This window comes from Hyla sarda, chromosome 5 (assembly GCF_029499605.1).
Source record: "Hyla sarda isolate aHylSar1 chromosome 5, aHylSar1.hap1, whole genome shotgun sequence".
NCBI classification, from domain to species: Eukaryota; Metazoa; Chordata; class Amphibia; order Anura; family Hylidae; genus Hyla; species Hyla sarda.
The window spans coordinates 306,917,111-306,938,520 of NC_079193.1; the positions used below are offsets into that span (position 1 = coordinate 306,917,111).

The following is a 21,410-nucleotide window of genomic DNA, read 5'->3' on the forward strand; positions in this document are numbered from 1 at the left end:
ATTGGGCAGATATGTCACATGTTCACCCCTGCATACTTCCCTTAACAACAAGGTAATTAACAACAGGATATTTAAGGCAACAGTGCATAGAAAATACAATACATTAACCCTTAGATAACCTTACATTATTTAGTGCATTATGAAGAGTTCTAAGGAGAGTGGGCCCAAGACGGACATTGAAGCAGCATCTGCCACACAGGATGGGCAGACAAGTGATTCTGTACTGGGTCACCACATAAACTGTCCAATATATTAACCCCCTAAGGACCACGGACGTACGGTTACACCCTGACGCCCTGGTACTTAAAGACCAAGTGCGTACCTGGTGGGTATTTCGGTCCCTGCTGCATGCCGGGCAGGGACCGGAGCGGGATGCCTGCTGAAATCATTCAGCAGGCATCCCGTGCAAATGACTGGGGGGGGGGGGGTCCTGAGACAGTTAACCCCCCCCCCATGTCGGTGATCGCCGCAAATCGCCGATCAATTCTGATCGGCGATTTGCAGTGATTCTTGGCTGACCGGGTCTCTGGTACCCGATCACCAAGAAAATAGGGATTATCCCAGACAGTCCAGGCATGCTGGGAGTTGTAGTGCTGTAACATGTGGCCTTTCATATGTTACGGAACTACAACTCCCAGCATGCCTGGGCAGTCTCGGCATGCTGGGAGCTGTAGTTTTGCAACATCTGGAGTGCTACAGTCTGCATATTACTATACAGTGGTGTCCAAACTGTAGCCCTCCAGATGTTGTAAAATTCAAAGCATGCCGAGACTGTCCAGGCATGTTGGGAGTTGTAGTTCTGTAACATCCGGCCCTTCAGATGTTGACGAACTACAACTCCCAGCATGCCTGGGCAGTCTGGGCATGCTTGGAGTTGAAGTTTAACAACATCTGGAGGGCTACAGTTTGGACACCACTATAACGTGGTCTCCAAACTGTTCTCCTCCAGTTGTTACATAACTACAACTCCCAACATGCCTTCAGTGGAGGCACACTGGTTGGGAAACATTGTCTGTTACCTAACTCAGTGTTTAGCAACCAGTGTGCCTCCAGCTTTTGCAAACTATAACTCCCAGCATGCACTGACAGACCGTACATGCTGGGAGTTGTAGTTTTGCAACAGCTGGAGGCACACTGGTTGTGAAACACTGAGTTAAGCAACAAGCTCCCAGTGTTTTGCAACCAGTGCTCCTCCAGCTGTTGCATAACTACAACTCCCAGCATGCGTGGACAGCCTAAGGACATGCTGGGAGTTGTAGTATTGCGACAGCTGGAGGTTTCCCCCCCCCCTCCCCCCCCATGTACAGAGTTCATTCATAATACACTAACAAAAAATAAAAAGTAAAACACTACATATATATATATATATATATATATATATATATATATATATATATATATATACCCCTACACACAAGCAAAAAGAAAAATAGCCAGCACAACAGCCTAATACACGGGTGCACACTGTTATGGCAGATACAGAGTATACAAAAAAAGAGGATTGCAGCAGCACACATTGGTCAAAAAATTGAGGCTCTTAGCGCACTTTTTGATGAAAATATATATGCCCAGCAGAGGTGAGTGGATATTTGAGTGTTAGGCTTAGAATTTGTGCTAGGGTCCCATCCTAAATGAGGCCACCTCCCCGTGGTGGATGGGGGACACGTTTTGATCAAAAGGTGCGCTAAGAGCCTCAATTTTTTTACCAATGTGTGCTGCTGCAATCCTCTTTTTTGTATACTCTGTATCTGCCACAGCAGTGTGCACCCGTGTATTAGGCTGTTGTGCTGGCTATTTTTCTTTTTGCTTGTATTTACAACTCAGGGGGAATGGCACCCTCTTTAGCTGTGCACCCCTCCCCCTTTCTCAAAGGTGGTGTTTTAAATTGTATATGGATCCAGCATGTCACCCAGTCAGAGGCTATATGCCCAGCAGAGGTGAGTGGATAGTTGAGTGTTAGGCTCAGAATTTGTGCTAGGGTCCCATCCTAAATGAGGCCACCTCCCCGTGGTGGATGGGGGACACGTTTTGATCAAAAAGTGCGCTAAGAGCCTCAATTTTTTGACCAATGTGTGCTGCTGCAATTCACTTTTTTGTATACCCCTACATAGTTACCCCTCCCAACTAAGTTTTGGATTACAAATTTTGGGGGGCATTTTCTCCTATTATCCCTTGTAAAAATGAAAAATTTTAGGAAACAACAGCATTTTATTGAATTTTTTTTTTTTTTTTTTTAATTTACACATCTAACTTTAATGAAAAGTTGTCAAACACCTGTGGGGTGTTAAGGCTCACTGTAGCCCTTGCTACATTCCTTCAGGGGTGTAGTTTCCAAAATACTATGATGGTTAGGGGCTTCCTAAATGTGACATGCCCCCCAAAAACCATTTCAGCAAAATTTGCTTTCCAAAAGCCAAATGTGACTCCTTCTCTTCTGAGCATTGTAGTGCGCAAGCAGAGCACTTGACGTCCACACATGGGGTATTTCCATACTCAGAAGAGATGGGTTTACAAATTTTGTGGGCATTTTCTCCTATTACCCCTTCCTAAATGTGACAAGCCCCCAAAACCATTTCAGAAAAACTCTCCAAAATCCCATTGTCGCTCCTTCCCTACTGAGCCCTCTAGTGCACCCACAGAGCACTTTACGTACATATATGAGGTATTCGAGAGAAATTGGGTTACAAATTTTAGGGAGATTTCTCTCCTTTTACCCCTTGTAAAAATTCGAAAACTGGGTCTAAAAGAACATGCAAGTGTAAAAAATGAAAATTTTGAATTTTCTTCTTCACATTGCTGTTATTCCTGTGAAATACCTAAAGGGTAAACACAATTTCTAAATATCATTTTGAATACTTTGAGGGGTACAGTTTTTATATTGGGGTAATTTATGGGGTATTTCTAATATTGAGGCACTTCAAATCCACTTCAAAACTGAACTGGTCCCTGAAAAATTCTGATTTTGAAAATCTTTTGAAAAATTGGAAAATTGCTGCTGAACTTTAAAGTAAAAACATGTCAACTTTATGATGCAAATATAAAGTAGACATATTGTATATGTGAATCAATATATCATTTATTTAAGATGTCCATTTTCCTTTTAAGCAGAGAGTTTCAAAGTAAAAAAAATTCTAAATTTTAAAGATTTTCATAAAATTTGGGAATTTTTCACAAAGAAATGATGCAAGTATCACCAAAAATTTACCACTAACATAAAGTAGAATATGTCATGAAAAAACAATCTCAGAATCAGAATGAAAAAGTAAAAGCATCCCAGAGTTATTAATGCTTAAATTGACAGTGGTCAGATGTGCAAAAAATGCTCGGGTCCTTAAGGTGAAAATTGGCTTGGTCCTTAAGGGGTTAACTTACCCTTAAGATGTAAACTGAAATTGCTAACAAAGCTCAAAAAGAGCCTTTTCAATAATATTTAAGGCGATGTAAGAAAAAGTTCAAAACTGCTGAGTCATTCTTACTATTGATATGAGATCTTGACTATCTAAATTTCAGCTGTTACACTTCATTCAGATTATAAAATGGAGTACTAAGGCTTAGGTGCCAATATATTTCAGAGGAGCCAAACTATATAAACCTGCAGAAACATATATATATATATATATATATATATATATATATATATATATATATATATATATATATATATATATATATATATATTAGAACCTCATTGGAATCCCTCTGATGAAGAAAAATAAACGCATGTCTTGGTGACAGTAAGGACTCTGCATGTCTGCATCAGGTATATTATTGTGAAATAATGTATAAACATTGTTTATGCCACATAAATTTTATTATCTGTATGTGCAGGTCATATGAGTTTAGTATATAAACTGTTTATGGCAAATGGTGCAGAAATACTGTTCTAGATAGATAGATAGATACTAATCTAGATAGTATAGAGATACATGGAGGGGCTTGTTGGCCATGGCCATGGCTTGTTCAAGAATTTTTGCCACCCTAGGCAAAAGCAAATTTTGCCACCCCTTTAACCGCCCATTGGCTCTGCCCTTTTACACACCCATCTTACTACTGGGGTGACACACTGTAACAAACATCCTCCACATGGGGCGTATGTATGGAGTCGCGCTCTATGTCAGGATTCTGGACGTTCCTGACCTTCCTGTTTTGCCTTGTTGGTGGCAAGCTGAAGAATGCAGATTATTATTGTACCAAGAGGGATGTTGCAATGGGGGTGCTGGCTGGGCGGGTGCTTCGGATGAGCGGTGGGGGCTTTGGATGCTGGCTGTATACTAACTTTCATGCACCGGGCAGAGCGGCACCCCCATCAAGAGGACACTCTAGGCAGCTGCTTATTTTGCCTATAGACTGATCCGGCCCTAGCCTTGGCTTCCTACGGGGGTCAGAACTGCTGCTTCCAGCAGACTGCCGGGGCCCCATTCAGGACATTGAAGGGGGTCCAGTGGTCGGACCACCCACAATCTATAACTTATCCCCTATCCTTTGGATAGGGGATACATTGTGTTTCACTGCACTACTCCTTTAAAGACCAGGCCTTTTTTTTCAAATCTGGGATATGTGAGTTTATTAGAGAATAACTCTGGTAATCAAAAAACTAATAGAGCAGATTGATCCAAGATGTTAAATAATTCAGCCAACAAAAATTAAACCAAATCAAAAAACAGAATGCAGAGAGATAGTAGTTGTTACGCCGAGCGCTCCGGGTCCCCGCTCCTCCCCGGAGCGCTCGCTTCACTCTCTCCGCTGCAGCGCTCCGGTCACGTCCTCTGACCCGGGGCGCTGCGATCCCGCTGCCAGCCGGGATGCGATTCGCGATGCGGGTAGCGCCCGCTCGCGATGCGCACCCCGGCTCCCCTACCTGACTCGCTCCCCGTCTGTTCTGTCCCGGCGCGCGCGGCCCCGCTCCCTAGGGCGCGCGCGCGCCGGGTCTCTACGATTTAAAGGGCCACTGCGCCGCTGATTGGCGCAGTGGTTCCAATTAGGGTAATCACCTGTGCACTTCCCTATATTACCTCACTTCCCTTGCACTCCCTTGCCGGATCTTGTTGCCTTAGTGCCAGTGAAAGCGTTCCTTGTGTGTTCCTTGCCTGTGTTTCCAGACCTTCTGCCGTTGCCCCTGACTACGATCCTTGCTGCCTGCCCCGACCTTCTGCTACGTCCGACCTTGCTTCTGCCTACTCCCTTGTACCGCGCCTATCTTCAGCAGCCAGAGAGGTGAGCCGTTGCTAGTGGATACGACCTGGTCACTACCGCCGCAGCAAGACCATCCCGCTTTGCGGCGGGCTCTGGTGAAAACCAGTAGTGGCTTAGAACCGGTCCACTAGCACGGTCCACGCCAATCCCTCTCTGGCACAGAGGATCCACTACCTGCCAGCCGGCATCGTGACAGTAGATCCGGCCATGGATCCCGCTGAAGTTCCTCTGCCAGTTGTCGCTGACCTCACCACGGTGGTCACCCAGCAGTCACAACAGATAGCGCAACAAGGCCAACAGCTGTCTCAACTGACCGTTATGCTACAACAGTTACTACCACAGCTTCAGCAGTCATCTCCGCCGCCAGCTCCTGCACCTCCTCCGCAGCGAGTGGCCGCTCCTGGGCTACGCCTATCTTTGCCGGATAAATTTGATGGGGACTCTAAGTTTTGCCGTGGCTTTCTTTCCCAATGTTCCCTGCATCTGGAGATGATGTCGGACCTGTTTCCCACTGAAAGGTCTAAGGTGGCTTTCGTAGTCAGCCTTCTGTCCGGAAAAGCCCTGTCATGGGCCACACCGCTCTGGGACCGCAATGACCCCGTCACTGCCTCTGTACACTCCTTCTTCTCGGAAATCCGAAGTGTCTTTGAGGAACCTGCCCGAGCCTCTTCTGCTGAGACTGCCCTGTTGAACCTGGTCCAGGGTAATTCTTCCGTTGGCGAGTATGCCGTACAATTCCGTACTCTTGCTTCAGAATTGTCCTGGAATAATGAGGCCCTCTGCGCGACCTTCAAAAAAGGCCTATCCAGCAACATTAAAGATGTTCTGGCCGCACGAGAAATTCCTGCTAATCTACATGAACTTATTCACCTAGCCACTCGCATTGACATGCGTTTTTCCGAAAGGCGTCAGGAACTCCGCCAAGATATGGACTCTGTTCGCACGAGGCGTTTCTCCTCCTCGGCTCCTCTCTCCTCTGGTCCCCTGCAATCTGTTCTTGTGCCTTCCGCCGTGGAGGCTATGCAGGTCGACCGGTCTCGCCTGACACCTCAAGAGAGGACACGACGCCGTATGGAGAACCTCTGCCTGTACTGTGCTAGTACCGAACACTTCCTGAGGGATTGTCCTATCCGTCCTCCCCGCCTGGAAAGACGTACGCTGACTCCGCACAAAGGTGAGACAGTCCTTGATGTCTACTCTGCTTCTCCACGTCTTACAGTGCCTGTGCGGATGTCTGCCTCTGCCTTCTCCTTCCCTGCTGTGGCCTTCTTGGACTCTGGATCTGCAGGAAATTTTATTTTGGCCTCTCTCGTCAACAGGTTCAACATCCCGGTGACCAGTCTCGCCAGACCCCTCTACATCAATTGTGTAAATAATGAAAGATTGGACTGTACCATACGTTTCCGCACGGAGCCCCTTCTTATGAGCATCGGATCTCATCATGAGAGGATTGAACTTTTGGTCCTCCCCAATTGCACCTCAGAAATTCTCCTTGGACTTCCCTGGCTTCAACTTCATTCCCCAACCCTGGATTGGTCCACTGGGGAGATCAAGAGTTGGGGGTCCTCTTGTTCCAAGAACTGTCTAAAACCGGTTCCCAGTAACCCTTGCCGTAACTCTGTGGTTCCTCCAGTAACCGGTCTCCCTAAGGCCTATATGGACTTCGCGGATGTTTTCTGCAAAAAACAAGCTGAGACTCTACCTCCTCACAGGCCTTATGATTGCCCTATCGACCTCCTCCCGGGCACTACTCCACCCCGGGGCAGAATTTATCCTCTCTCTGCCCCAGAGACTCTTGCCATGTCCGAATACGTCCAGGAGAATCTAAAAAAGGGCTTTATCCGTAAATCCTCCTCTCCTGCCGGAGCCGGATTTTTCTTTGTGTCCAAAAAAGATGGCTCCCTACGTCCTTGCATTGACTACCGCGGTCTTAATAAAATCACGGTTAAGAACCGCTACCCCTTACCCCTCATCTCTGAACTCTTTGATCGCCTCCAAGGTGCCCACATCTTCACTAAATTGGACTTAAGAGGCGCCTATAACCTCATCCGCATCAGAGAGGGGGACGAGTGGAAAACGGCATTTAACACCAGAGATGGACACTTTGAGTATCTGGTCATGCCCTTTGGACTGTGCAATGCCCCTGCCGTCTTCCAAGACTTTGTCAATGAAATTTTTCGTGATCTGTTATACTCCTGTGTTGTTGTATATCTGGACGATATCCTAATTTTTTCTGCCAATCTAGAAGAACACCGCCAGCATGTCCGTATGGTTCTTCAGAGACTTCGTGACAACCAACTCTATGCCAAAATTGAGAAATGTCTGTTTGAATGCCAATCTCTTCCTTTTCTAGGATATTTGGTCTCTGGCCAGGGACTACAGATGGATCCAGACAAACTCTCTGCCGTCTTAGATTGGCCACGCCCCTCCGGACTCCGTGCTATCCAACGCTTTTTGGGATTCGCCAATTATTACAGGCAATTTATTCCACATTTTTCTACCATTGTGGCTCCTATCGTGGCTTTAACCAAAAAAAATGCTGATCCCAAGTCCTGGCCTCCTCAAGCAGAAGACGCCTTTAAACGACTCAAGTCTGCCTTTTCTTCGGCTCCCGTGCTCTCCAGACCTGACCCTTCCAAACCCTTCCTATTGGAGGTTGATGCCTCCTCAGTGGGAGCTGGAGCTGTTCTTCTACAAAAAAATTCTTCCGGGCATGCTGTCACTTGTGGTTTTTTCTCTAGGACCTTCTCTCCAGCGGAGAGGAACTACTCCATCGGGGATCGAGAGCTTCTAGCCATTAAATTAGCACTTGAGGAATGGAGGCATCTGCTGGAGGGATCAAGATTTCCTGTTATTATCTACACCGACCACAAGAACCTCTCCTACCTCCAGTCTGCCCAACGGCTGAATCCTCGCCAGGCCCGGTGGTCTCTGTTCTTTGCCCGATTTAATTTTGAGATTCACTTTCGTCCTGCCGATAAGAACATTAGGGCCGATGCTCTCTCTCGTTCCTCGGATGCCTCAGAAGTTGATCTCCCTCCGCAACACATCATTCCACCTGACTGCCTGATCTCCACTTCTCCTGCCTCCATCAGGCAGACTCCTCCAGGAAAGACCTTTGTTTCTCCACGCCAACGCCTCGGAATCCTCAAATGGGGTCACTCCTCCCATCTCGCAGGTCATGCGGGCATCAAGAAATCTGTGCAACTCATCTCCCGCTTCTATTGGTGGCCGACTCTGGAGACGGATGTTGGGGACTTTGTGCGAGCCTGCACTATCTGTGCCCGGGATAAGACTCCTCGCCAGAAGCCCGCTGGTTTTCTTCATCCTCTGCCTGTCCCCGAACAGCCTTGGTCTCTGATTGGTATGGATTTTATTACTGATTTACCCCCTTCCCGTGGCAACACTGTTATTTGGGTGGTCGTTGATCGATTCTCCAAAATGGCACATTTCATCCCTCTTCCTGGTCTTCCTTCTGCGCCTCAGTTGGCTAAACAATTTTTTGTACACATTTTTCGTCTTCACGGGTTGCCTACGCAGATTGTCTCGGATAGAGGTGTCCAATTCGTGTCTAAATTCTGGAGGGCTCTCTGTAAACAACTCAAGATTAAATTAAATTTTTCCTCTGCATATCATCCCCAGTCCAATGGACAAGTTGAAAGAATTAACCAGATCTTGGGTGATTATTTGCGACATTTTGTTTCCTCCCGCCAGGATGACTGGGCAGATCTCCTTCCATGGGCCGAATTCTCGTATAACTTCAGGGTCTCTGAATCTTCCTCCAAATCCCCATTTTTCGTGGTGTACGGCCGTCACCCTCTTCCCCCCCTCCCTACCCCCTTGCCCTCTGGTCTGCCCGCTGTGGATGAAATTTCTCGTGACCTTTCCATTATATGGAGAGAGACCCAAAATTCTCTCTTACAGGCTTCTTCACGCATGAAGAGGTTCGCGGATAAGAAAAGAAGAGCTCCCCCCGTTTTTTCCCCTGGAGACAAGGTATGGCTCTCCGCTAAATATGTCCGCTTCCGTGTCCCTAGCTACAAGTTGGGACCACGCTATCTTGGTCCTTTCAAAATTTTGTGTCAAATTAATCCTGTCTCTTATAAACTTCTTCTTCCTCCTTCTCTTCGTATCCCTAATGCCTTTCACGTCTCTCTTCTCAAACCACTCATCCTCAACCGTTTTTCTCCCAAATCTGTTCCTCCCACTCCTGTTTCCGGCTCCTCGGACGTCTTCTCGGTCAAGGAAATTTTGGCTGCCAAAAAGGTCAGAGGGAAAAATTTTTTTTTAGTAGACTGGGAGGGTTGTGGTCCTGAAGAGAGATCCTGGGAACCTGAGGACAACATCCTTGACAAAAGTCTGCTCCTCAGGTTCTCAGGCTCCAAGAAGAGGGGGAGACCCAAGGGGGGGGGTACTGTTACGCCGAGCGCTCCGGGTCCCCGCTCCTCCCCGGAGCGCTCGCTTCACTCTCTCCGCTGCAGCGCTCCGGTCACGTCCTCTGACCCGGGGCGCTGCGATCCCGCTGCCAGCCGGGATGCGATTCGCGATGCGGGTAGCGCCCGCTCGCGATGCGCACCCCGGCTCCCCTACCTGACTCGCTCCCCGTCTGTTCTGTCCCGGCGCGCGCGGCCCCGCTCCCTAGGGCGCGCGCGCGCCGGGTCTCTACGATTTAAAGGGCCACTGCGCCGCTGATTGGCGCAGTGGTTCCAATTAGGGTAATCACCTGTGCACTTCCCTATATTACCTCACTTCCCTTGCACTCCCTTGCCGGATCTTGTTGCCTTAGTGCCAGTGAAAGCGTTCCTTGTGTGTTCCTTGCCTGTGTTTCCAGACCTTCTGCCGTTGCCCCTGACTACGATCCTTGCTGCCTGCCCCGACCTTCTGCTACGTCCGACCTTGCTTCTGCCTACTCCCTTGTACCGCGCCTATCTTCAGCAGCCAGAGAGGTGAGCCGTTGCTAGTGGATACGACCTGGTTACTACCGCCGCAGCAAGACCATCCCGCTTTGCGGCGGGCTCTGGTGAAAACCAGTAGTGGCTTAGAACCGGTCCACTAGCACGGTCCACGCCAATCCCTCTCTGGCACAGAGGATCCACTACCTGCCAGCCGGCATCGTGACAGTAGTGACCAACGGTTTTGTTTCACATTTGATTTTAGTCCCATGGCAGATCAAGTAAAAAGGGCCATACAAAAGGACTGGTATTTGGTGCAAAATGATCCTGTTTTAAGCCAGTTCACACAAAAGAAACCACTCATTGCATTTAAACGGTTTCCCAATATAGGAGATATGATAACTCGTAGTCGATGTCAGACAAAGAAATCCAATTGGTTGAACAGTGCGACCCCTGCAGGAAACTTTAGATGCAAAGGTTGCAATTGGTGCAACAATTTGATACAAGGAAAAGGTTACAACATTGGAGGACATTTCGTACAAGTCAAAGACTTCATATTCTGCCGGACAGATTTAGTTATATATGCATTAATGTACGACTGTGGTCGGTTGTATGTGGGTAGTACCACTCGCCCAATGCACACACGCTTTAGGGAACATATATATTCCCTGAAATCTGAAAGGGTTCCCCTAGAGTAATGCAACATTTTAATGAAATTCATGAAGGAAATCCGGCAGCAATTAAGTTCTTTGGAATACAGCGTATCCCATTCAGACCAGGGACGGACAGGAAGAAAATCCTTGGTCTGAATGACAAGCTGGATCTAGGAGGATTTTTGGCCCACATTTATCATTGTCTTTAGACAGTTTTTTGTGTCTAAAAAAGGGGCAAAAAAGGCGCAAGCAGGGTTTTTTGCGCCTTTTTTTGCCCCTTTTTGTTTATACATTTCTGCTGATTTTGAGTTGCAATCCACTGATTTTGGCAATAGACATGATATGGAAGGGATTTATCATTGCCCCTTTTTGTAAAAAGGAGCAAAAAAGGGCGCAAAGCCACTGAAAAGTCTCTAAAACTACACCAGCCCAGACATGGTGTAGCTTTTTGGTGTACGTGTAGACAGAAATTTCAGAAAATGTGGACCTGCACAAAGTTTATCAAAGCTATTTTACCTTTTAATAAATTTGGTGCTCCTACACATTATCAGCACACAAAAAAAAAGGTGTAAAAAAATGCTTCACTTGCACTGCAATGATAAATGTGGGCCAATATGCAGAATCTAAGATTAGAAATAATTACATTGCATTTCTGGTATGTCTTTAACCATTTTAAAGTCACTAGCACTTTACTTGTGTAACACGCCCCCCTGGTGACGTCAGGTACGACAGGTGTATAACCGTCACTGACGTGACCAGGAGGCGTGGCCTGATGAAGTAGCACAAGCTATGAAACAGCTGTTGCACCGTTTGGGGAGAGGTCCCCACGCTACCACCCGCTGCGGACCCAGCTGCACTATGCACCTTGTACAGTATCAAAAATAAAACTACGTCTAATAGTAGAAGCCTGGTGAGTGCCATCCTTATTTTCTTTTTGGAAAACATTGCATGGAAGTGATTTGTGCTATCCAGGATAGAGCACCACCTGTACTGCATCACCCCCGCTGACAGATTTTAGGCTGTAACACAAACGGTCTTTCTATATCCTTTGTATGTAGTGCCAGATAGTCTGTTTCTCACATTGCACATTTTGTATAGACCATCACTGTCTAGAGCACACATACGACAGCCTTTCACCTCCAAGCAGCAGGATTATCCTATAGTTACCATAAAAATGGACATGGATACTGCAGTGGAAGACACGGGAGTGAACAAGATGTGAAAAACACGATAGCAGCTGGGCGGCAGGACGCTGGGAACTTCTTCTCTCAATGCAATGTAGCTGAAACTCTGCAACTAATGAGTTTCAAAAGTTTGGAAAATAAGATCCAGCAATTAGCTGAAAGAGAAATGTGCCTCTATTGGACCATTGGTTCTTTAAAATTCTATAAAGAGAGTGGCAGAGTTTCAAGAGGACTCAGGAATTATAAGGAGCCCTCGCAATACAGAGGACGCACTGTTGATTAAAAAAATGGGAACAGATACACCTTGAATATGTGATGAATATGCTAACATTAATATTAGCCCGCAACGAAGAGGAATACAATATTGTGATCGAAACGTTGGGCCGCGCCAAAGTGGAATTACGTACTCGAGTCTCAGAAAGCAATGAAAGAAAAAACACTTTGAATCGGGTAAAATATTTGTGAAAAAAACAAACAAAAAACGTAATACAAATATAAATATATACAAATATATATAATGTAGAAATAAAAGGAGACAGAAACAGAAAAGAAATAATGCAGAGAAAAAAAGCAGTGAATTTTGGACCACGGAGTCAGAGTCCAGTGGCTCTGAAGAAATTCATACAAGAAAAAACACAGCACCCGCAAGAAAAGCAGAGCCAAAAAACGCAGCATGTGCGTAGAGTAATGCAACATTTTAATGAAATTCATTAAGGAAATCCGGCAGCAATTAAGTTCTTTGGAATACAGCGTATCCCATTCACACCAGGGATGGTCAGGAAGAAAATCCTGCTCCGTACTGAAGCCAAATGGATCCGTCGCACAAATGCGCAAGGTAACCTTGGTCTGAATGACAAGCTGGATCTAGGAGTATTTTTATGATACAATATGCAGAATCTAAGATTAGAAATAATTACATTGCATTTCTGGTATGTTTTTAACCATTTTAAAGTTACTGGCACTTTACTTGTGTAACATGACCCCCTGGTGACGTCAGGTACGACAGGTGTATAAATGGCACTGACGTGACCAGGATGCGTGGCCTGATGAAGTAGCGCAAGCTACGAAACAGCTGTTGCACCGTTTTGGGGAGAGGTCCCAGCGCTACCGCCCGCGGCAGACCCAGCTGCACTATGCACCTTGTACAGCATCACGAATAAAGCTACGTCTAATATCAGAAGCCTGGTGAGTGCCATCCTTATTTTCTTCTTGGAAACATAATATATATATATATATATATATATATATATATATATATATATATATATATATATATATGTATATATATATATATATATATATACATATACATATATATATATATATATATATATATACAGTATGTATATATAAATATATATATATATATATATATATATACACATACATACATATTTTTTATTTTTTGCTATTTCAACATTAATCTGTTGCCTATATGTATACATACTGAGAAAATAGCTTATGAGACATGTACTTTCATATGTCTACCTTATTTAGAAATCCTTTTTTTTTTTTTTTTTTCGGTCCCAGCAGTGTGGCCTGCCAGAAATCAAATGTGGCACCCTGCGATCGCATCATGGGGTGCTGCTGGGGAGACAAAGGGAACTCTTTCTGTCAAACCACTTACAGTTTATGGTCAATTCCGAAGGCGGCTGTAACAGTTAAACTGCTGGGACCAAGGTTTACTTTGGTCCCGGCAGTGTGGCAGGGTCCCGGCTGTGTATATGCATCCAGGTGCGGGAACTGTCATCCACCCTAGATGTGTATGTACTAGGGATGAGCGAATTGAATCTGACGAATCCAAATTTGTTAGGATATGGGGCAAGGAACTCTGGGAAGCCAGGTAGGCGGGATCACCCTGAATCGCATGCAGCATCCAGCCTATCAGCAGCCAGCCAGCCCTGTGATGTCACAGCCATTTCAGCGTTTTATTGCAGAGAGAGCATTGTTTTGCAGAGAGAGAGCAGTGTGTGTGTTGTACAGAAAAACAGCTTCACCGCAGCGATTCACCACAAGACAAAATCACTGCAGAAAAGCACTGGCAGGCAAGAGAGAGAGAGAGGGAGAGGAAGAGGCAGAGAGAGAGAGGCTAATCAGCCACTGTGTACTGCTGCACTGGGGTGAACTGCTGCATGTCACACTGAATAACAGTATTATTTCACTAACACAGCACATTCCCTATGCGTGTTACAACAAGGCAAAGTGTTCTACACCCCTATGGAGGCTCTCTGTAGCCCGGAAATAGACATTTTTAACCTGTTCAGGATGCCAGGCGTATGCATACGCCCTGCATCCCGAGTCCTTAAGGACTGAGGGCGTATGGATACGCCCATGGTAATTCCGATCCCCGCCGCTAGCCGGTTGTGGACCGGATCAGAATGCCTGCTGAAATCCTTCAGCAGGCACCCCGGCACATCGCCCAGGGGGTCCTGAGACCCCCCATGTCGGCGATCGGAGAAAATTGCATGTCAATTCAGACATGCGATTTTCTCCTAATTTCGGGCTGATCGGGTCTCTAGTGACCCGATCACCCGGAAAATAGGGATGATCGGAGTTGTCAGTGACAGCCCCGATCAGCCTAAGGGATAGGAGTGAGGTCGCAGTGCTGCGATCTCCTTCTATCCCCTGCCATTATGCAGAACTGAGTTCTGATCAATGGCAGCGCAGGATAGGGGGTTGCCATGGAAACCCCCCATTCTGCCCACCCCTGTATGTCGGGCAGAACGGGGGGAGAGGTTGGAGGCCTTTACCTGAGGACCAGATGCGTGGGGCCCGGCAATCATCGCAGACATCCAGCGGAGATTACGGCTCAGGTAGGGAATCGACAGTGGGGGGGAGAAATGAAAGTGAAAGTAATGTGATCTTTACTGTGGCAACCACTAGGAAGGCTGGGCTGCAACTCCCAGCATGCCCAGACAGCCAAAGGCTGTCTGGGCATGCTGGGAGTTGTAGTTTTGCAACATCTGGAGGGTCACAGTTTGGTGACCACTGTTACAGTGGTGCCCAAACGGTAGCCCTCCAGATGTTGCCAAACTACAACTCTCAGCATGCCTGGACTGCCCAGGCATGCTGGGAGTTGTAGTTCTGTAACATATGTCCCTTCAGATTTAGCAATTTTCATGAATTTTTAGAAAATTTCTGTTCTACTTTGAAGCCCTCTAATTTTTTCAAAAAGTAAAAATATGCCCATTTTATGATGCCAACATAAAGTGGACATATTGTATTTGTGAAGAAAAATAAAATTTATTGTGAATATCCATTTTCCTTACAAGTAGAGAGCTTCAAAGTTAGAAACATGCAAAATTTTCATGAAATTTGGGGATTTTTCACCAAAAAAGGATTCAAGTAACGCTGAAAATTTACCACCAAAATAAAGTAGAATATGTCACGAAAAAACAATCTCAGAATCAGAATATTCAGTAAAAGCGTTTTCGCGTTATTAATTCGTAAAGCGACGGTGGTCTGAATTGTGAAAAAGGGCTCAGTCCTTATGGTGGAAAAGGGCTGCGTCCTTAAGGGGTTAATAGTGATTTGCTGCAAATAAGTTTAGAAGGAACCAAATTTTTTCGGAAAATTTTGCTCCTCTCTAGTATGTACACGTCCATGGTTGATATTGTGTTAAAAATGGGAAAAAACTGCAGCAACTTCTATACCTTGGCTTTTTTTTTTTCTTACAGCTGCAAAAATAACCAAAAATATCTGGGCATAGCCTGAAAGTAGTAAATGTTTTACTGAAGATACTTGAGTACATACTGTAAAGAAAATAGTATACATATTGAACATATTGGAAGAAGTCAGAAGGGTAATTTGAAGCTGGAAATGTTCGCACATATAGATCTGCTATTAGGTACAAATCTAGGGGGGGGATTTATGAAAACCTGTCCAGAGGAAAAGTAGTTGAGTTGTCCATAGCAACCAATCAGATCGCTTCTTTCATTTTTAACAAGTCCTCTGCAAAATGAAAGAAGCGATCTGATTGGTTGCTATGGGCAACTCAGCAACTTTTCCTCTGGACAGGTTTTGATAAATCTCCCCCTAAATGTTTGATGTGTATGTATCACTGTTCAACAATCTCTGAACAGACAATCTAATCTTTAAATTGGGACCCCAAATTCTTGAATGAAAGTGCCTCATTCTTCAGTGCATTAGATCCTATTTCTATAATATTCCGTATTGACTTTTCTTTAACATGAAGTAAAAACCTGAGCAAATGTATCATTTCTATCAGCATTAATACAGCAAAAAGAACAGTAGAGAGAGTGAAACACATGGTAACAATGAGTCACATTGGAACAAATTCAAAACGGCGCTGCAAACAGAACTGACTGAAAACAAACCAGGAATCTGGAGGAGAACATGTTAGTCCCTGTTTAGTTCTGGTTTTATATTGTAATTCAGCATTAAAACTTTTATTTTTTTAGTCTAGTGTATGTATATGTAGACACTACACTTAAAACTGTGGAAAGTGCCATATGAGGCTAAGATTTCATGTATCAAATTTGCATATTGCTAATGTGACATTTGCAGAAATCTGAAGCTTATACTTGATTTTTTTGTATGTGTAGTATGAAGTGTAGTGGTCCGCATAAGGCTAATTCATATCAACATAAACCTTTGGTTTTTCCATAGCATGTTAAAGGGTTACTCCACCCCTAGACATCTTATTCCCGATCGCAGGGGTCCTGCCGCTGGGGACCCCTCCGATCGCTCCTGCAGCACCCCAGATATCTGGTACACGGAGTGAGCTTCACTTCGTGTCTGATGACTGGTGATGCAGGAGACTGGAGGATCATGATGTCACGGCCCTGCCCCCTTGTGACTTCACATCCTATGCCTCCTCCCATAGACTTGCATTGAGGGGGTGGGATGTGACATCACAAGGGGCGGGGCTGGGACATCATGATCCTCCGGTCTCCTGCATTGCCAGTCATCAGGCACAGAGTGAAGCTCGCTTCATGCACCAGATGATAGGAGGTGCTGCAGAAGAGATTTCGGGGGTTCCCAGCAGCGGGACCCCCACAATTAGACATCTTATTTCCTATCCTTTGGATGGGGGATAAGATATCTAGGGGCGTAGTACCCTTTTAATGGGGTTCTGGACTTAGCCTTACAGAGAGAAGGACGCACACACAAATAATTTCGCTTTAAAAGAAGCTTGAAGGGGTTCCCCTGTGCATTATTCACAGCATGCGAGCTAAGTGTCTTACTGCAGGCGGTCCTATAATTTCCATATAGAGTTCAGGGGGAGAGACTGAAGTACCACTTGGCCAATATTTAAAAAAAAAATATTCCTGATTATGTCAAAACTTTAGAACCCAGAATTAGTTTCTGTATGATACTCAAGGTTGAGTGCACATGTGGAAAATTTTTGTGAAAAATTACACCTAATCCTCAGCAAAATCTAGCATGAATACAATACAGACACGTATAACTTTACATAGGTTCCAAGGTAGATTGGTTGATCCTATGGTAAACCTCAAGTAATATTTTATTAAAATGGGTTTATTTTTATATCCTGGCACATGAGAGGGAGGCATCTAATAATAGAGCAGGGCAGTTGGTATGGAAATCACATTTGCTTTCTGCGGGCACTGTGTGGCTATTATATTGGTTGCCATGCAGACTTGCACTCATGTTACAGTTGAGAAAGTTGCCTTATATCATTTGATCAAAATGTATATTAGGAAACTCAAGTTCATTTTGGCTTAGCTGAATAATACATCACTCTTCACAATACTTTAGGTTCTTTACAGCTTTTTTGGACATCGGATTGCATTTGGTAATGGCATCAAGTTAGTACTTGATGTTGTGGCATCCTCGCAGTAGATATAATTCCCTCCTTGCTATTTGCACAAAAGTTAACTTACATTTTAAAACATACTTGTAACTCACATACCTTGAATATGAGATGTGGGTCTTCCTCAATGGAGGTGCAGGAGTCAGAGTGCAGGATGACCCCATCGTAAGGCCCACTGTCCTTCTCCTCTGTAGGATGGAACATTCTCCTGATAGACTTCTTCATATTCCTTCTGTTGTTGAGCCCTCTGTGTTACTTTCTTCCTCCTACAAATGAAAGAATCACAGTCAGCAAAGATTTTATGTCAGGATAGTGCAGCAGTCAGTTCTAGGGGGATCTGTAGAAATGACAACAAGGATTTATTTACATTCCCAGAACTTCCAACTTCTTTAAAGACCTTTGGGGGAAATATAAAGCTGTAAAGTTCTCAAATGGCCCAGAAATGTCTATTCAAAAGAGAAATGCTTAGAGCACGCTGTTGTGGATAATATAAGTAAATGGATGGCTGCAGTACAGGAACTCCCTCACCAAGTCCCGCCTTGAGATCAGAAGCCAACTTCAGGAGCTAGTCCTAACAGGCTAAGACTTCTCCAAAGTTACTTCTTACACTCAGTAAACAAAACAGGCACTTCTAATGGTCCTAGAGAAGTCATGTATGCCGCCATGTACAGACCCTCTTGGTGACATCTTCCAATGATCAGGAAATCTTATGCCTATTTATCCAAAGTGCCGCTGGAAGAGAAGCTGTGGACACAAAATCAGACATGCCGCCTCTATTATGTGCTGTGGATGAATGGAGCCTGTGTAACTTATTTTCCTCTAACCTGGCTGGATGTGTTCTATTGGCTATAATGTGATACAATTGTAGCTTTTGTAATATGAAGCATGAGCCCTGCGCGTTATCAGTCTCCTTGACAACAATTGCAGCTGTTATAGTGAACATTGTTTCAGGCAAACTTTACTGTAGAACTTGCTCTTATGCAGCAAATAATTTTACTGTGTAGTATATACAGTTTATTTGAAGAATCTTCTATCTATCTATCTATCTATTTAGATAGAAGGGTGGAAGCAGCACACCAGTGATGATGCAAGTGGGTACAAAACCAGCTAAGACTCTGGTCCATAGGGCCAACTTGATAGCCAAACTTAAAGGTGTATTCTGGACAAATATATCTCATGCCCTATCCAAAAGGATAGGGAACAAGATGTCTAATCCCGGGGGCCCGCCGCTGGGGCCCCAACGATCTCCGTGCAGCACCCGCATTCTATGCAGGGCTGCATCTCCAGTCTCGGAAACCTCTTTGTTAATGGAAATGGAGACTTCACTTCACACCATGCCCCATCCATTTATGTCTATGGGTGGGGGCGTGATGGGCATAGAAATGAATGCAGGGGGCGTGGCGTGACGTCACGAGGGGGCACAGCGTGATGTCACGTCTCCAGTTTCAGAAACAAAGAAGTTTCTGAGACTGGAGATGCAGCCCAGAATAGAATGTGGTTGCTACATGGAGATCACGGGGGGGTCCCAGCGGCAGGCCTCCCGCGATCAGACATCTTATCCCCTATACTTTGGATAGGGGATAAGATGCATTTGGTTGAAATACCCCTTTAAAAAAAATGCTGCAGCGCCTCCTGATATGGACAAAAAGTGAATTTAGCTTAATTCCATCACATAGTGCTATGTGATGGAATAAAGCTACATTCACTTATTCCACATTTGCAGCTTTTTTATAAAGTTTGTCTATCTATTTATTCAGCTACTCATATTTATCTGTCATTAAATACACTTCTCAAAAAAATAAAGGGAACACTAAGATAACACATCCTAGATCTGAATGAATGAATGAATGAATTGTATGAAATACTTTCGTCTTTACATAGTTGAATGTGCTGACAACAAAATCACACAAAAATTATCAATGGAAATCAAATTTATCAACCCATGGAGATCTGGATATGTAGTCACACTCAAAATCAAAGTGGAAAACCGCACTACAGGCTGATCCAATTTTATGTAATGTCCTTAAAACAAGTCAAAATGATTCTCCCTACAACTCCTGGGCATGCTCCTGATAAGGTGGGAGATGGTTTCCTGAGGGATGTCCTCCCAGGCCTGGACTAAAGCATCCGTCAACTCCTGGACAGTCTGTGGTGCAACGTGGCATTGGTGGATGGAGTGAGACAATTTTGCAGGGCTCTGGCAGTGCTCCTACTGCTTCTTCTTGCACAGAGGCAGAGTTAGCTATCCTGCTTCTGGGTTGTTGCCCTCCTACGGCCTCCTCCACGTCTCATGATGTACTGGCTTATCTCTTGGTAGCGCCTCCATGCTCTGGACGCTACGCTGACAGACACAGCAAACCTTCTGGTCACAGCTCGCATTCATGTGCCATCCTGGATGAGCTGCACTACCTGAGCCACTTGTGTGGGTTGTAGACTCCGTCTCATGCTACCATTATAGCGAAAGCACCGCCAGCATTCAAAAGTGACCAAAATATCAGCCACCTGTTCCACCTGTTGTCTGTTCCATTTGCCCAACAGCATGTGAAATTGATTGTCAATCAGTGTTGCTTCCTGAGTGGACAGTGTGATTTCACAGAAGTGTGGTTGACTTGGAGTTACATTGTGTTGTTTAAGTGTTCCCTTTATTTTTTTTGAGCAGTGTAGTTCCCAGGATGGGTCTATAGTTTGTCTGACAACTCAGAGAATAGTCAGACAGACAGAAAGTTAATTTTTAAGGGGTTGAGTGGGATTGTACAGTCAGGATGGGGGGGGGGAGGGGTGTATTAGGCATCAGAGATGTGCACAACATTTTGGGGGGGCAGGGTCTCAAGTAAAAAATGGGCACTCTCACCTCCCCATGCTGGCCCTATCCATGCAGGGAAAATATACATATAGGCCTAGATTTAGTTTGTAGAGCTTATTTTCCCTTATATTTGGCGCAACTTTGGTTCAAGTCTGCTTACTTGCGATTTTTGTTTTGTTTACATCCCACCGCTCATCTTGACATCTTGCTCACGTAGATGTTTTTTTTTCACTTTTCACTTTCCAGTGCACCCTGATTTATCATCTGCGACTGTCGCAGATCTAGGCGCATCGGATTTAAAAGCTCCAGGAATCTACACCAGCTTGAACCTTCCTTATTTTCTGCTTTTCTGACTACCTGATTACGGATCACACTAATTTACATGCCCACCTTGTCTCCTACCCACCCGCGCCATACATCTCCCATCTGTCTACTACCTGTTGCAAGACTACAACTCCCAGCATGCCCTTACAGTGATGGCATGCTCGGAGTTGTAGTCTTGTAGCAGGTAGTGGGCGGGAGATTTGCAGCGTGGGTAGGAGACCAGGGGGGATGTAAAGCAGTGCCCCAGTCATTAAGTGAGGGTAGCGGGGATATAATTAGATGGAGCTCGGGCAGCTGCAGAGTGATGCCAGTCCAGGCTCCTTTAACATATCTCAGAGTTTTTGGAGTCCCTACTTTCACATTTCCCGCTGGGTCCCGTGATTGTCCAGGACCGAGCAGCCAATCATGGGATTCGGCGGGAATTTTGATCTTACTGTAGGGACTAAAGCTCGGTGGCTCCGTTATATGTTAAAAGGAGCCCGGGGTGGCATCACTCTGCAGCTGCCCGGGACTCCTGCAGACGGGCTAGGAGATGTGCAGGAACTGTCCCTGCCATCCCTCAGA

General features: G+C 45.2%; 1 protein-coding gene across 5 annotated transcripts in view; it reads right to left on the reverse strand.

Moving 5' to 3' along the window:
• Window positions 1-21,410, reverse strand: part of TRPA1 (transient receptor potential cation channel subfamily A member 1) — a 148,917-nt gene that overhangs the window by 90,988 nt on the left and 36,519 nt on the right. For 2 of the 5 annotated variants that reach the window (XM_056522146.1, XM_056522142.1), the window contains exons 1-2: window positions 18,087-18,237; window positions 17,819-17,985 (exon numbers count right to left, since the gene is read on the reverse strand). In XM_056522146.1, the coding sequence (XP_056378121.1) occupies window positions 17,819-17,944 (126 nt within the window). In that variant the 5' untranslated portion in view covers window positions 17,945-17,985; window positions 18,087-18,237. The other 3 variants (XM_056522145.1, XM_056522144.1, XM_056522143.1) reach the window with 2 other exon arrangements.